General features: G+C 44.1%; 1 protein-coding gene and 1 non-coding gene across 2 annotated transcripts in view; both read right to left on the minus strand.

The window, feature by feature from the left end:
- Window positions 1-946: 946 nt before the first annotated feature.
- On the minus strand, window positions 947-1,065 carry LOC133363568 (5S ribosomal RNA). Its single transcript, XR_009757713.1, has one exon. It is a non-coding gene; the product is annotated as a 5S ribosomal RNA (ribosomal RNA).
- Window positions 1,066-6,325: 5,260 nt separating this feature from the next.
- ITIH5 (inter-alpha-trypsin inhibitor heavy chain 5) overlaps window positions 6,326-14,701 on the minus strand; it is a 70,732-nt gene continuing 62,356 nt past the window's right edge. The window contains exons 11-14 of the mRNA XM_061638295.1: window positions 14,058-14,111; window positions 12,612-12,728; window positions 10,397-10,774; window positions 6,326-8,243 (exon numbers count right to left, since the gene is read on the minus strand). Of these exons, the coding sequence (XP_061494279.1) occupies window positions 7,945-8,243; window positions 10,397-10,774; window positions 12,612-12,728; window positions 14,058-14,111 (848 nt within the window). The 3' untranslated portion in view covers window positions 6,326-7,944. The remainder of the gene's footprint in view (window positions 8,244-10,396; window positions 10,775-12,611; window positions 12,729-14,057; window positions 14,112-14,701) is intronic.

Below are 14,701 nucleotides of genomic sequence, written 5' to 3' on the forward strand. Positions count from 1 at the left end.
ATCCCTGTAGCTACAGTTACCTGCAAGGAGGCTCAACCAAGTCAGGCACTTGCCTCTCTGCCCAACGTTCATCCCCTTCTAACGCCCGCTTTGCTGCCACCACAGTGCAGCCATCTCCCTCTGATGGGGAGGATCTTGCTGAGGCCTCACACATGGAGATGGTTATGCCAGCATATTCAGCGCACCCCCCCAGTCCCTCTGAGGAGGAGCGCTCGTGTGCACGCACTTTCTCAACAGGGACACTCGGTTCACGCAAGTAGGGTGCCCACCCATCCTTACTTAAGCATGGTGAGGGGTGTACCTGGTTGCTGCAACAACATCTTAGCACAGTATAGTCGTGTCTAGTTACCCTACTGAATTCTGTGTAACCTGTGAGCTAATTCATGATGCACTCTGAACAGAAACGTTCTGTTAAATCTGCTAAAGAAAAGCACACCTCCGCGTTCATATCTGACTTCAGGGGGTTCAGGCAGGACACTGTTCTCACAGTAGCCAACCAGATGTCCCTGAGAAACCCGCAAGCAGGACTTGAGTGCAAGAGCACTCTCCCCTCCTGCAGTTTCCAGTAACTGGTATCTGGACACATACAGCCTTTGACTGTGGAGGCCGAGCGTAGCCATCATGGCTAGTAGCCATTGATAGCCTTATCCTCCATGAATTTGTCTAATCTTTTCATGCCATCCAGGTTGGTGGCCATCACTGCCTCGTGTGGGTACAAATTCCATAGTTTAGCTCTGCACTGTGTGAAGAAGTGCTTTCTTTTGTCTGTCCTGAATCTTCCAACGTTCAGCTTCATTGGATGTCGATGAGTTCTAGTGTCATGTTGTTGTTATATGCCTTCAAGTCGATTACAACTTATGGCGACCCTATGAATCCTCTTTTGGATATATTCACAGGGTTTTCATGGTAAGAGGTATTCAGAGTGGTTGACCATTGCCTTCGTCTAAGCCTATGGCACCCGGTATTCCCAGACGGTCTCCCATCCAAGTACTAACCAGGCCTGACCCTGCTTAGCTTCCGAGATCAGACGAGATCGGGTGTGTTCAGGGTAGTATGGCCATCTAGTGTTATGAGAGAGAGTGAAAAACTTTTCTCTATCCACTTTCTCCACACCACATATAATTCTATACCCTTCAATCGTGTCACCTTTTACTCATCTTTTCTCTAAACTAAAAAGCCTCAAATGTTGTAATCTTTCCGCATAGGGGAGTCGCTCGATCCCCTTAGTCATTCTGGACGCCCTTTTCTGATTTTTTTCCTGCTGTACAATATCTTTTTTGAGGTGAGGCGACCAGAACTGTACACACTATTCCAAATGCAGCTGCACCATAAATTTATAAAATTGCATTATGATATCTGCAGTTTTACATTCAATACGTTTCCTGATGATACCTAGCATGGAATTTGCGTTTGTCACAGCAGCTGCTCACTGGGTTGACATCTGCATCGAGCTATTCACTATAACCCCAAGATCTCATTCCTGGTCAGTCACCACCAGTTGAGACGCCATAAGCATATATGTGAAATAAAGATTTTTTTGCCCTGACGTGCATCACTTTACACTTGTTTACATTGAATTGCATTTGCCATTTTACCACTCATTCATTTAGTTTGGAGAGGTCCTTTTGGAGCTGTTCACAATCCATTTTTGTTTTACCAACTCTGAACAATTTAGTATCATCAGCAAACTTGGCCACCTCACTGCTCACCCCTAACTCTAGAATCTAGCTTGGAAAAGTTACTTTTTTGAACTACAACTCCCATCAGCCCCAGCCAGCATGGCCACTGGATTGGGCTGATGGGAGTTGTAGTTCAAAAAAGTAACTTTTCCAAGCTCTGCTCTAGATCATATATAAACAAGTTTAAAAGCACAGGTCCCAATACCAATTCCTGGGGGACTCCACATTCTACAGCCCTCCATTGGGAGAACTGTGCATTTATTCCTACTCTCTGCTTTCTGTTTCCTAGCCAGTTCCTGATGAACAAGAGGACTTCTCTTATTCCATAACTGCTAAGCTTACTCAGGAGAACTTTGGTGAGATATCCCATTGAAAGCTTTTTAAAAGTCCACAAGTGGGTTTGTAGAACAGTACTCTGGCCTTTGGAGGTAGATTAGAGCCTTATCTTGTGAAAGCACCTAGAAGTTAATCCTACTCAGAGAAAGACCCACTCAAATGAATGGGCCCAGTTAGCCATGGCCATGAATTTCAATGGGTCTTCTCTGAGTAGAAGTAGCATTGGCTCCAGCCCTTGGCGTGGATCCTTATGTAGTGGAAGCAGCACCATCCATGAACAAGAGGGAGGTATCTGCAGGCTTGGAGGAGCGGAAAGTTTCTGCAGAAGTGGGAAAAAGAATGTGTGACAGTGATGGCCACCAACTTGGCTGCCTTTAAAAGAGGACTAGACAAATGCATGGAGGATGCCTGAAGTGGCTACTGAACTTAATGGCTATGTTGTACCTTCACTGTCGGAGCCAGTAAGCCGCTGAATATCAGTTGCTGGAAGCTGTAGGATGAGAAAGTGCTCTTGCGCTCAGGTCCTGCTTTTAGCCCTCTGGCTTGAAGCTCCCCATTTCTGGGGTAAATTATCCTTGGAAGAAACTCTTGAGTCCAGACCAGGGAACAAGCATCTCCGTAGAGTTCAGGGTGAGTGGGACTGCTCCCTAGAAGTCCAGGCTTGCTGGGACCTGTCGTCTTGGAAGAGAACCTTGGCACTCCTGCTGCCTGTTCTTTTTTAATTCTGAAAATTGGTGCCAGCTCCTCATTGAGCATATGCACCTTTCATTCAAGGTGATTGGCACCCCTCTTCTGAAACGGTGGGGACAAACAGGATGTGTGAATGTTATGACTTGCAAGAGGGAAGGAACAGGAACTATTTATGGCAGTCATTGACAGATTTGATGAGCCATGCAGTCGGAAGGATGGTGTGCATTCTGTGGTTTCCACACAAGCAGCGAAAAAGTCACAGGTACTCCAGGAGTAACTCAGGTTTCTTTTTTTGCTTTTTCTTTAGTAAGATTCTGGCTCTCATGAAAGTAGAAATACTGTACGTGCTATAAAATATATTGGCAATTTCCCATGAAACTCCTAGTGCCAGAACAGAGGGTGCTGTTAAGTTTTCATGACTTTATGTTACTGAGTTGGAGTGCTTTTCTTTGGCACAGTCCCAGTAGTGGCTAGTGCCCATTGGGACTGGAAGGGCAGAAGGGAGGGGAGCATCAACCCACACAGCCAGAGATTTCTCCCCATCCTCTTCCCTGCTGAGTTCTGTCAGGGCAACACTGAGACTGAGGAGGAGGAAGCTGACACAGGCAGTGCCAGCCCCTGGTTGTAAGTAAAAGGCAGGCTGGTGGGGGCAGACTGAGGCTGGTGGGGCAGTGCCCCATTTGCCCTGATGAACAAGTCTCCACCGCCCCATTCCATGAGAAGCAGAACTAACTTCTGCAAATGAAAAGCAAAAAAAGGGGACATGTTTGCATAATTTACATAATTTATACCGACTGCACAATTCTGCTTTTCTGGGCCTGGAATTATTTTAGGGCAGAACTTCCTTTTCTTTTTTTAAAAAACACAGTAGGCTGTGGAATGCCCTCCCTTGTCCTGTCCGTGAGGGTTTTTTTTTTTTAACTCTTCGAGGCCTTTTTATTATGAGCAGCATTTGCACTGTGGAACTGCCGGTTATTTTGATGGGATTTTGGTGATTTTTAAAAAAAAATCTGCGTTAATTGCTTAACTTTTGCATCTTTTTGTGGTTGATTCTGCTAAGTGTCTGGTGTGTTAAGTGTCCTGTGTGTTGTTCAAGAGTATGAATGTTTTTAACAAATAACATGCATGCTTACTGCGCTGATGAAGCATGCATGAAATAGACATGTTAGCTGCCCAGGTGGAATTCATTGTATATTTTTATAATATGTCTCTCAGCACTCAATAGGATACATTCAGAGCAGCAATGCAATCCTTAAACAAAGTGGTTCCATTCCTCACCTCAACCCCATTTCTTGAATAGCACAGCTTATCTGAGGTTTTTTTGTTGTTGTTGTTCTGTTCACTCATAGGGAGAAACAAACACATTCTTTTCCTGGCCTGCCACTGTCATCCCTTTTTATTTTGCCTGTTTCCAACTCTTTTCTCCCCAGGGGCCTGGCTCACGTTACAAAACAAGCCCTTGCATTTTTAAAAACATGTTCACAGCCCCAGGAAAGTCAATGGAGTTGAATTGCCTCAAGAAGGTTGGTGTGACCTAGTCTTCCACCAGGAGCCTTTGGGTTCAAGGCACCCGCAACGGAAGGATGTGAAGTGCATTAACGGGCTGTTTAACATATTTGCCCTACTAAAATGAGCAGCAGATCCAAGGAATCGTAACAGGCAATATCTTTTTTGGAGTGATACAGTTTTTCCAATCTGGGGATTCTTGCTGGTCATGCAAGGCTGGTAAATTTTAAAGATGGCATAGAATATCTTGGTAACTGTCATCAGATTTTGGACAATACCAGAGCTTGAAAGTTACTTTTTTTAAACTATAACTCCCATCAGCCCCAGCCAGCATGGCCACTGGATTGGGATGATGGGAGTAGTAGTTCAAAAAAGTAACTTTTCCAAGCTCTGGCCAATACAATCAGTTTGCTTTGGAGTTTTGAGCATAGAATTGCGGAGACGAAGCATAGGCAGGTCTCCCCAATCAGTCTATTTCTGCCTTCCCCAATTTGGTGCCCTCCAGAAGTTACCACACTACAACTCCCACCAGCCTTGACTGTTGGCCATGCTGGCTGGGGCTGATGGCAGTTGTAGCTCAAAATATCTGGAAGGTACCAGGTTGGAGAATGCTGCTCTATTGGTTTGTGGAGTCAACTTTGACCAGCAGCAACTTTTCTGGATGTCAGGGAGAGGGTCCCACCATCAGCTGTTCCTGGATCCTTGTTAATGGCATGCTGGGAACTGAATGAACAGTGTCCTGCAGGCAAACCACATTTTATTTATTATATTTATACCCCACCTTTTCTTTTCATGATTGAAACCCAAGGTGGCTTACATATGGTTCCCAGACGGTCTCCCACGCAGGCACTGACCAGGCCTGACCCTGCTTAGCTTCAGCAGGGAGCTGGCCTCATGTGCCTTCAGACCATAGCCTAGCACTGCTCTAACGCTGCGCCATGATCTCTCCTGAGCTGGATGGGCATATAAATATGCACCTTTTCATGCACATTTCTCCTAATGCGTGTTTTTGTGCGAAATATTGCCTCATATGTGCATTTCTTGCAATCAATTGCCCCCGAATAGAATGCCTGCTTGTACGTTATTTTTCACTACCACACTTCTCCCAATGTACAGAATTTCACCTCGTACATGCATTTATGAACTTCTGGACACCTTGTTTGGTTGGACAACTGTACCACAAAATTTGGAGAAATGCAAATTTTGAAGGAAGAGTTGTTTTGGTTTGCAAATTTGGTAGGTTCACATTAAGATTGGAAGTGAACATTTTTTTGTCCCATTTCACTGTGTGTGTGTGTTTGTGTGTGTTTATGTGTGTGTGCATTTAGGAGAAGTGCTGCTATTTCAGTTTTCTGCCCCACTCATCAAAATGCCTTGGGCATCCTAGAGACCCTGGGCCCAGACAACCCCACCAAGAAACTCTCCTCCTTGGCTGCCAAAGCAAGCATTGTTCCATTTTAAATTACCCAGTGCATTATAGGCACTCTTGGTTTTTTAACTAGACTGTTAATATAAAATCTGAGAAACCCAAAGTACCAATACGGCATTAAACAAGCCAGAATGTTCAAGTGTCTGGCTGGGACTAATGTTTCCAAGACTGAGTTTGACCTGAAATTTCAGGGTTCAGGCCCTGTTTGCAAGGTTGCCAGGAGAAGGGGTAAAAATCTCTCGGCGAGGCCAGAATCAACGGGGACCAGTTCTGTTCTGCGTGGCTCAAGCACTTTTCCTGCTCACTGGCCCTCCTCTGCTTTTCCATCAGGCTCCACTCGAGTGTGGAGGCAGAGCCCCAGATCCTATTCCTCTGTCCCCCACCAGTTGTCAGTCCGCCCCAACTCCTAATCAACCAAGCTCTTCCCTATAGGCCTAGGCTCCACTCCCTGAGGCTCAAGGTAGGATATGCCAGGTCATCTGAAACTAAGTGGAGATCCGTGTTCTGTTGTTGATTGGTTCTCAGTCATGCTCTAAATTAGGGTGCACCCAGTTTTTAATTTTTCCAGCACGAGATGGGGCTGCACTCAAACTTGTCTGAAAAGTTTATCCAGTGAACTGGAAATTCTGACCCCGTGCTTGAGCACCTGTGATAACTCATGAAGTAAAAACACACTCTGCACATCCTCAGAGACACCCTTTCCTTTATTATCAATTCACATATCACTGGAATGAGCCTATTTTCCAAAGAGGAACCAAAGATAAGCCCTGGCTTAAATTGACCCCCTGGATGCACCGCACTACACACAAGAGCAATAGATATGAACCTGAAATGTTGGGATGAAAGGGTTTTCCTGCAATGGACTCAGTCTGTAGTCATGGCTACATTTCTTTATTGGGAAAAAATGGAAATGGACTGCCTTCAAGTCCATTTTGACTTAGGGCGACCCTATGAATAGGGTGTTCATGGTAAGCGGTATACAGAGGTGGTTTACCATTGCCTTCCTCTGCATTCCTTTATTAGCCTCTGTAAAATTGGATTCATATATTGACCTACCTCAGAAGGGGATCTGGGAGGGTATGGCACAAGGATGAACAAATATTTTCCTGAAACAGAAATAAGTGTTGCCCTGAACATTTTACCATTCTCCATCAATTAACGAGAAAAGAAATTGCATTTAAAAATTATCGAAGGGGAGAGAAATTTTTGATGAAATTGTCGTGGGTAGGGAGTAAGGTTTTTTGGTGGTGTTTTGTCATTCTTTTGAAGTAGACAAGGAGATTTCTTTCATTTTACAAATCCTCTCAACGGTGGTCTGCATTCTGTAGACTAGCCAGCTTCCTGCGCTTCAGTGAAAGCCCAGGGTAAGACATCAAGAAATAACCCATCCCATCCAGCGACAGTACAGCAGAGCATTGAAATGTTTTGGCACAACCCTTCCAACAATGTTCTTTCATTCTGAGACAAAAGTGGCACTTAAATAGTTGTTTCAATCTTCTGTATTTGCATGACGTCATCACAGTAAACTGAACGGTGTCTTATGTTCTCATGCTTGCTAACCCAGGAGCATCAGAAGTTGTCTTATACTGAGTTAGACCATTGGTCCATCTAGCTCAGTATTGCCTACACTGACTGGCAGCAGCTCTCCAAGGTTTCAGGCAGGGGGATACTGCCAGGAGCTGGCTGGGTATTGAAGCTGGAACCTTCAGCGTGCAAAGCAAGGAGAGGTTCTGCCCCCAGATAGAAGCAGCTTGGTTGTGATGGGCATGATTCAGCTCAAGCGAAAAACATTTAAATCCCATTGATCTCAAGGGAGAAATTAATCCCAGCTATGCTTAACACAATCCCATTGAAATCAATTGATCTATTAAAAGTGGCTGGTTTTGTGCCTTTTTGTTTCCAAATGGCAGCTCCCCTCCCCTACTAGACACAAACAAAACATAACGCCAAATCTCTAGAGGACAGTAATAAACATCTTTAAAAACTGCTTATTTACCAGGTTGTTCTAATTGAATAGCCCACATTCCACAGGCTGTTTCCTGTGTTATGGGCATCTTGTATCATATTTACAAGTTTTTTATTCTTTCTTTTTTAAAAAACAACACCCACATTAGACCTTACTGGAGTCACTTGGGAAAGTGTCCTTAGTTCACCAGAGATCAGGCAGCTGTCTTGTGTGAATGGAATTGCTTTTTTAAAAATTAAAAAAGCTCAATTTCTTTGGCCTTACAAAGCACTGTCAAAGTGCATGAATCTCCTTGGGAGCAATTGGCTTCATGTGTGTCAAAAGCAAGTGGGATTCTCTTAGAGTCTGTTTTCCATCAAGGAGCTAGTCCCTGTGTCAAAAGGGTGAGAGGCCAAGTAATCCTTGTAGGCCCCATCAATTAGTTTCTCTGCGTTGTTCTTGGCAAACCAGCAGTCTACTTCCCATTCACCATTGCAGATCTTCCTCTGCTTCCATACAACAGGAATCGAGCGCCCTTTCAGCTCTAATGCATTCCCAGAGTTTACATTGACCCTTTTTGTTAGGTTCCCAATGGGCACGTGATGACTTTCTCCAGGAGGCTCCTGAGTAAGCTTAACATCTTGGTATAAAAACTGACCTGTGTTAAGGGGAAAGAGAGAGCTTATCAGAGGAATGTATACAGCTCAACATTACAATCATCTTGTAGCCACTCATAGCAGGGCCTTCAGTGTGGTGGCACCTGCCATATTAACTACTCTCCCCTTAGAACAGAGATGGGGAACCTCAAGCTCAGGAGCCAAATACAGCCCTCAGACCTCAATGTCTGGCCCTTGGGACTCTCCCCAGGCCATGCCCCTCACCAGCCTTGCTTCACACCTTGTTTGGAGGCAAGTTCACACAAAACACTAAGCCAGCAATCAGGAGGCATCTGCACATTCACAGTCAACCACTAACTAAGTATTGCCATGACATGTGAATGCTGACTAGGGATGGGGTTCACTGCCTAGTTCCAATCTGCTTGTATTCCAATAGTTCAATCCCAATCCGCTGTTTTTTGTTCCTGATTGCTTTTGCCAGTTCGATCCACTGGGGGGGTTGGCTGGCAAAAAAAGAGTAATTTTTAACATAAATGCTGATGTAAATCCATGGAAGTTAATGGATAATAGCGATTGTAATTACGAAGATTATGTAAAAGGGGGGGGGATTCAGGAAAAAAAGCCGTGCCGATTACAGCCACGGCCTACCTCAAGAAATCAGTGCTGGTCTGAAAAGACAGCGGACTGTCAGATTCAGTCAAAATCTGGTACTAAGTCTGATTTAGCAGATATTCTCCCCCATTCCTAATGCTGACAGTGTATTTTTGCATGTTTGATTCATTTTGATTGTATCCGTGCATTTTGAATAGTTTCTTATACTGTATTTTAATTCTGATTTGGTCCTCCAAGTGCCGTCAAGGATGTAGCCGCAAAGACATGAACCACACACAAGGGCAGGCTTGGGGGGTAACACAGAGGTCTGTGGAAGTACAAGAAGTCTTCAGAAGAAATGAGACGCCTCATGAGGATTGACCCTGCCCAGGGACCCTTGGATGCTGAGCGACTCTGAGTGGAGGAAATCACTGAAAACTGGACTGGAGGCAGAATGAGAATAGTGTGGCTGGACAATCATAATTAATAATGTAAAAACAGTAGTAATAATAAAAATAATTAACAGCAATCAATAATTAATAATAGATTATTAACTAGAGCAGTATTCATCTATTGCATCTCATGAGCACAAAGATTTCTGCTTGCACTATGAGACTTTCTTCCCTCGCCTTCACTTGTGTGGTCCCCAAATCTGCTCCAGAAGGTTATGGGAATCCCAGAACAGATTTAGAGGGCATGTGGGAGGGGCAGGGAGTGAAATAAAGTTCTATTGTGCAAGTAGAAATCCTCCCGCTGACAGAACGACTTTGTTAACGCTGCATTGGATTCTACCCTAAATAACAATGAATAATAATAACTGGTAATAATATCAATGATTAGTAATATTAGTTATTACTTAATAATTATTATTATTGTAATGAATAATAAATAATCACTTGTATATTTTTAGACCACTCATCAACCAAAGTTCTCAGGGCAGTGTAATAAAGGAAGCAGAAAGGTGGCATATGAATTCAGTAAATAAAAGAAGGGTGAAGAAAGAGACGGAGACATATAAAGGCACCCACCCCATTCTCTCGCTCTCCGTCCAGCTTGCTGTGGGCAGCCTCCTGTCTCAAAGGAGAGAGCTTTGTGCCCCCCCTGCCCCCAGACATATGCACAGCACATACATGTTGTTGCATATACTCACAGCTCTCTCACTTCTTTTGAGTAGCTACAATACCACCCCTCCATGCGCACGAGGGAGGTATCAGGATGCTTGGGGGAACCCCAAGGTTTGCAGGAGTACAAAATATCTTTAGGGAAAAAACCCAGAGGAGCAAACCTCCCCAAATAGCCCAGTCAAGACCGTGACTCACTAGGAGGCAGAGGGGAATGAAAAGAAAGAGGAGCTATAACCCTGAACAGAAGCAGTCTACACTGCAACATTTTGTTGCAGGTTCCCACTTGTTTCATTATTTAAAGTACAGAACTTGTATTCTCATTTTCACATAACTGGGATATTGTGTTTCTTGGGTTACAGTTCCCTCTTGCTGGAGACAGAGCTGGGGTAGCTGGAGCATGTGACCTGATGTAGCGTCCCTGGTCTTGCATTCTGACGCTGTATCACACTTTCTTAGAAATCAAAGTGCTTCCTTCTTACCTATCAGCCCATGGGAGCTTGTGGAAAAGCCTTGACTGTTTGAGATGTAGAACCCCAAATGATCCCTTTGGTAAGGAGCAGGGTTCTTGTAGTGGTGGACCAGAATGACAAAACCGATGGTACCCCCTATTGCCACAGTGACGTTGGAATGGGCAACGATGGACACCTCCAGGTTCTTGCTTGCTACCGTGGCAGTGCGGTCACAAGGCAAGATCAGCCTCTTCCCATCATCCAAGATGACCTTTGTGGGAGTAACCTCCAGGTAGGACCTTTCTGGCTTGTTGCTGAGAATAGTGATGCTTCTGAAATAGGTCCGCTGCTTCTTATGTCCCCTGCGTGGGGCAGGCGCTCCTATCAGCTGGCCATTCACAGTCACACCTTAAGAGACAAGGAAGAGTAAATGGAAAATCGTTCTGCTGAGAAGCTGAACACAGAACAGGACCACACTACCTCAAGGACTGCCTCTTCCTTTATGAACCAGCCTGGACCCTGCAGTCTTCCTCAGAGGCTCTTCTCCTTGTGTCCCATACAAGGGATGAGTGCAGGGTGGCCACAACAGAACAGGCCTTTTCAGTGGTGGCCTCCCTATCTATGGAATGGTCTCCCCAAGGAGACACGCCTGGCACAATCCTTGTCAGTCTTTAGGTGCCAGGATCAGACCTTTTTGTTTACTCATGCCTTTGTAGTTGCCTCCTATGGTGGTGCTCACCTTTTATTAATATATTACTGGATTTTATGTATTTTGTATTGTTCATTGTTTCAATTTTGTCTGGTTTTAAATTGCTTTTATGTGTTGTATTTTCTCTTAAGTCATTTTGACACTTTTCTTTTGTACTGTATAATGTAGGGGTGAGAATTTCAATTCAGTCCACATTTCAAGCAGAATTTATCAAATGTGCAATTTCTGAAACAACATGAGAACGGAAACGCAGCCATCCTTCGAAATTGGCATTTATTAGAATTTTGGGATGCAGTTTGCCAACTAGACAACATTTACAAAATTGCATATATTAGGCGAAAGTGTGCATATGAATGAATACTTGAGTGAAAAGAACATGCAAAAAGGCATGAAATGATGAGAAATGGCTTGCAAAAATGTGTACCTTTGTCAAAACTGCCTACCAAAATGTGTTTATTTGGAGAAATTCACATTAAAATGGTGGAGAATTTTCATGAGGATTTTTTTTTTTTAATCACTCTTGTTTCCCCGTTTCAAGAATCCCTGCCTTGAAATTCCGGAGAGCCACTTCCAGTCTGTGCAGACAATATGAGCTAAATGGACCAATGGCCTGACTCAGTTGTAGGCATCTTCCTATGTCATTTCCCCAGATGGCCTTATATGGGCGCGGGGTGCTTTTTTGTGCTTAAGAACATAAGAAGAGCCTGCTGGACCAGGCCAAAGGCCCATCTAGTCCATCACTCTGTCCTCACAGTGGCCAACCAGATGCCTGAATGGGAAGCCCAAAAGCAGAACCTGAGTGCAACAGCAAGTCTTCCCACCTGCGGTTCTCAGCAACTGGTCTTCAGAGGCACACTGTATTTGACATAGGGATGGAGGGGAAATTAGATTCCGTGTGCATTTAAAGCTGAATCTATCAAATTCGCGCTTTCTGAAACAATGTGAGAACCGTAACACAGCTATGCTGTGAAATTCGCATTTGTCCAGATTTTGCAATGCAGTGCTCCAACCAACCAATTTTTTTTTACATAAAACTATATTAGGGGAAAGCTTGCATAAAAATGGATATATTTGTGAAAATAACATTCAAAAATGCATTCCATTGGGAGAAATTGGTTGCAAAAATGTGTACATGAGTCGAAACTGCATACAAAAAGGTGTCTGTCAGGAGAAATTTGCACTAAAATGCTGCAGAATTTTCAAGAGGATTTTTTTTTAAAAAAAATAGCAAATTGCTGCAGAAATGTGGAGAACTGAGCTTGAGACTGGAAAAATGAGAGGATTGAAATGGACAGATCTTTGCATCCCTACTTTGAAAGTGGGCGTAGAACATAACCAGCATGACTAGTAGCTGCTGAGAGCCTTATCCTCCATAAATTTGTCTGATTTTCTTTTAAAGCCATCCATTGCTCCCTTTCCAACCACTTTCAAAAGGAGCCACTGCTATAGTATAAGGAAAACTGCTGATGTTTTCACACATTACTAATCCAGCTCTGCTGATGCAGCATCTAAACACTCATGCTCCTTCCATCGTACCAGAGTTCTTATGGTCGGAAACCAGTCTGAGGATGTCTCCTGGCTCCCCGTCAATGTTGAAGCAGACCGTTAGCTTGCTCAAAGGGAAATCGATGACAAAATGAGGGTCACCATCCGCTGGAAAGACAATTTTTAAAAAGGCAGACTGTAACGTTCCCACCCAACTCAGCACACGTGAACACCAAGCAAAACACAACAGCACATGGCCCAGTTTGCAAAGAGACCTCTTGCTTCTCCCTACCACCACCACCATCATGAATATTTTGTAGATTTTCTTTCTAAGTATGGGCTGAAAGCCACCATCTTGCTGAAGCTAAGCAGGTCTGGGTCTGGTCAATGCCTGGATGGGAGACCCTTTGGGCACCACATGTATGACGCCTTGGGCTTCTTGATGAAAGAAAGGTGGGATGCAAATAAATAAAAAATTTCTAAAAGGAATAGCAAACTAGCAAGTTTCAAAAGTAGATCAGCCACAATGGGCTACTGCTCAAGTTGGGAAGGGGGGGAAGGGTCTTGTGGGACCTTAAAGACTACAATTTCTCGGGGCAGCTTTTGTGGATTTTATCTGATGCATGCAGCGTTATCTTCAACCAGCCAATACACGTGGGTACAGAGGGAAAGGATTGTGAGCAGTGGAGGCCAAAGAGTTATGCAATACAAGCCCTATTCAAGCATTCATACATGGCTTAAATGAACTTGCAAAGGAAGAAGAGCAAGGATGAGCATGCTGGCACTGTCCCTGTTGCCCTCCATTAGTTGGAGGGCAAATGTGTAAAGCAGATAGCCTCTTATAGAGGCTCCCTGGGTAGCTTAGAACCCTGGAAAATGAGGGTTGTAAAGTATGCAGAGAGACTCCATTCCTACCGGAGGCTTTCCCATTGCAGACGGTGACAAGATCCAACACCCTCTTGGTTTTACCCCCCCCCCCCAGTCAAAGCTGTGGGCACACTAGTCAGTTCAAAAGCAGCCAGAAGGGTTTTTCTGGCTGCGTTTTGAAGTGACTTTGCCCTCTGCTGGACACGCCTCCCTTCCCCACAGCTGACTTCAGACCTTTCAGGGCCACCCACAGCAAAGTGTTGGGTCAATCACTGTCATTGCCTGAGCCTGCAGCAAAGCGTTTCTATGAGCCACACTTGGAAGACAAATGGGTCAGTCTACCAATCAGATGCAAAATCTCTCTGAAGCTGAATTTTTAAAAAATGCACTGGAGCTGACTGAACAGGGCTTTACAGTTAAAAGGGGTGGGGTCTGACTAGGGTCGTGTGCCCCCATTTTCAGAACAGAGAGATGGAGACACGCTGGAACTGGCAAAACATAGAGCCCTGCTTGGTTAGCTCACTCCCATTTTTGTTGGAAGCAAAGGTTAAGACACATCTTATTCCAGAAAGTTTGCACTAAGTTTGGAGAGCACTGAACAGGAGCTACCCACCTTGCTCAAGCGCTTACCTGAGGTTTTAGTGACTTCAACTCTTTGCTTCTCTGGCTTTCCAGGGACAGGCCCTAGATGGCAGGGAAGAATAGAAATACACATATAAGCAACCACACGGCTGTTTTGTACTGCCATTTACAGATCTGCGTTTCCTAAAGAACACCTGGTTGTGGTTCATTTTTCCTTAGGGATGGGCAGGGAATTTGATTCAGCTTGCATGTAAAGCTGAATGTATCAAATTTGCACTTTCTGAAACAACGCAAGAGTCAAAAGGCAGCCCTCCTTCGAAATTTGCACGTATTTCAATTTTGCAATGCAGTTCGCCAGCCCAACAATGTTTACAAAAATGCGTTATGTTCAGGGAAAGGGTGCATAAAAAGGAATGTATGAGTCAGAATAACACACCAGAATGCATTACATGACGAGAAATAGCTTGCAAAAATGTGTGCATTCATCAGAACTGCCTACAAAAATGGGTTGATTCAAAGAAATTAGCACTAAAATGCTGGAGACTATTTTCACGAGAATTTTTTTTTTAAAAAAAATGCAGAAATGTGGAGAACTGAATTTAAGAATGGGAAAAATGAGACACTAAGAGAACCGAAACTGACAGAGTTTTCATCCTTATTTTACATGAAGTGATTTATTTGGAATTTAAAAG

This window comes from Rhineura floridana, chromosome 8 (assembly GCF_030035675.1).
Source record: "Rhineura floridana isolate rRhiFlo1 chromosome 8, rRhiFlo1.hap2, whole genome shotgun sequence".
Lineage (NCBI taxonomy): Eukaryota > Metazoa > Chordata > Lepidosauria > Squamata > Rhineuridae > Rhineura > Rhineura floridana.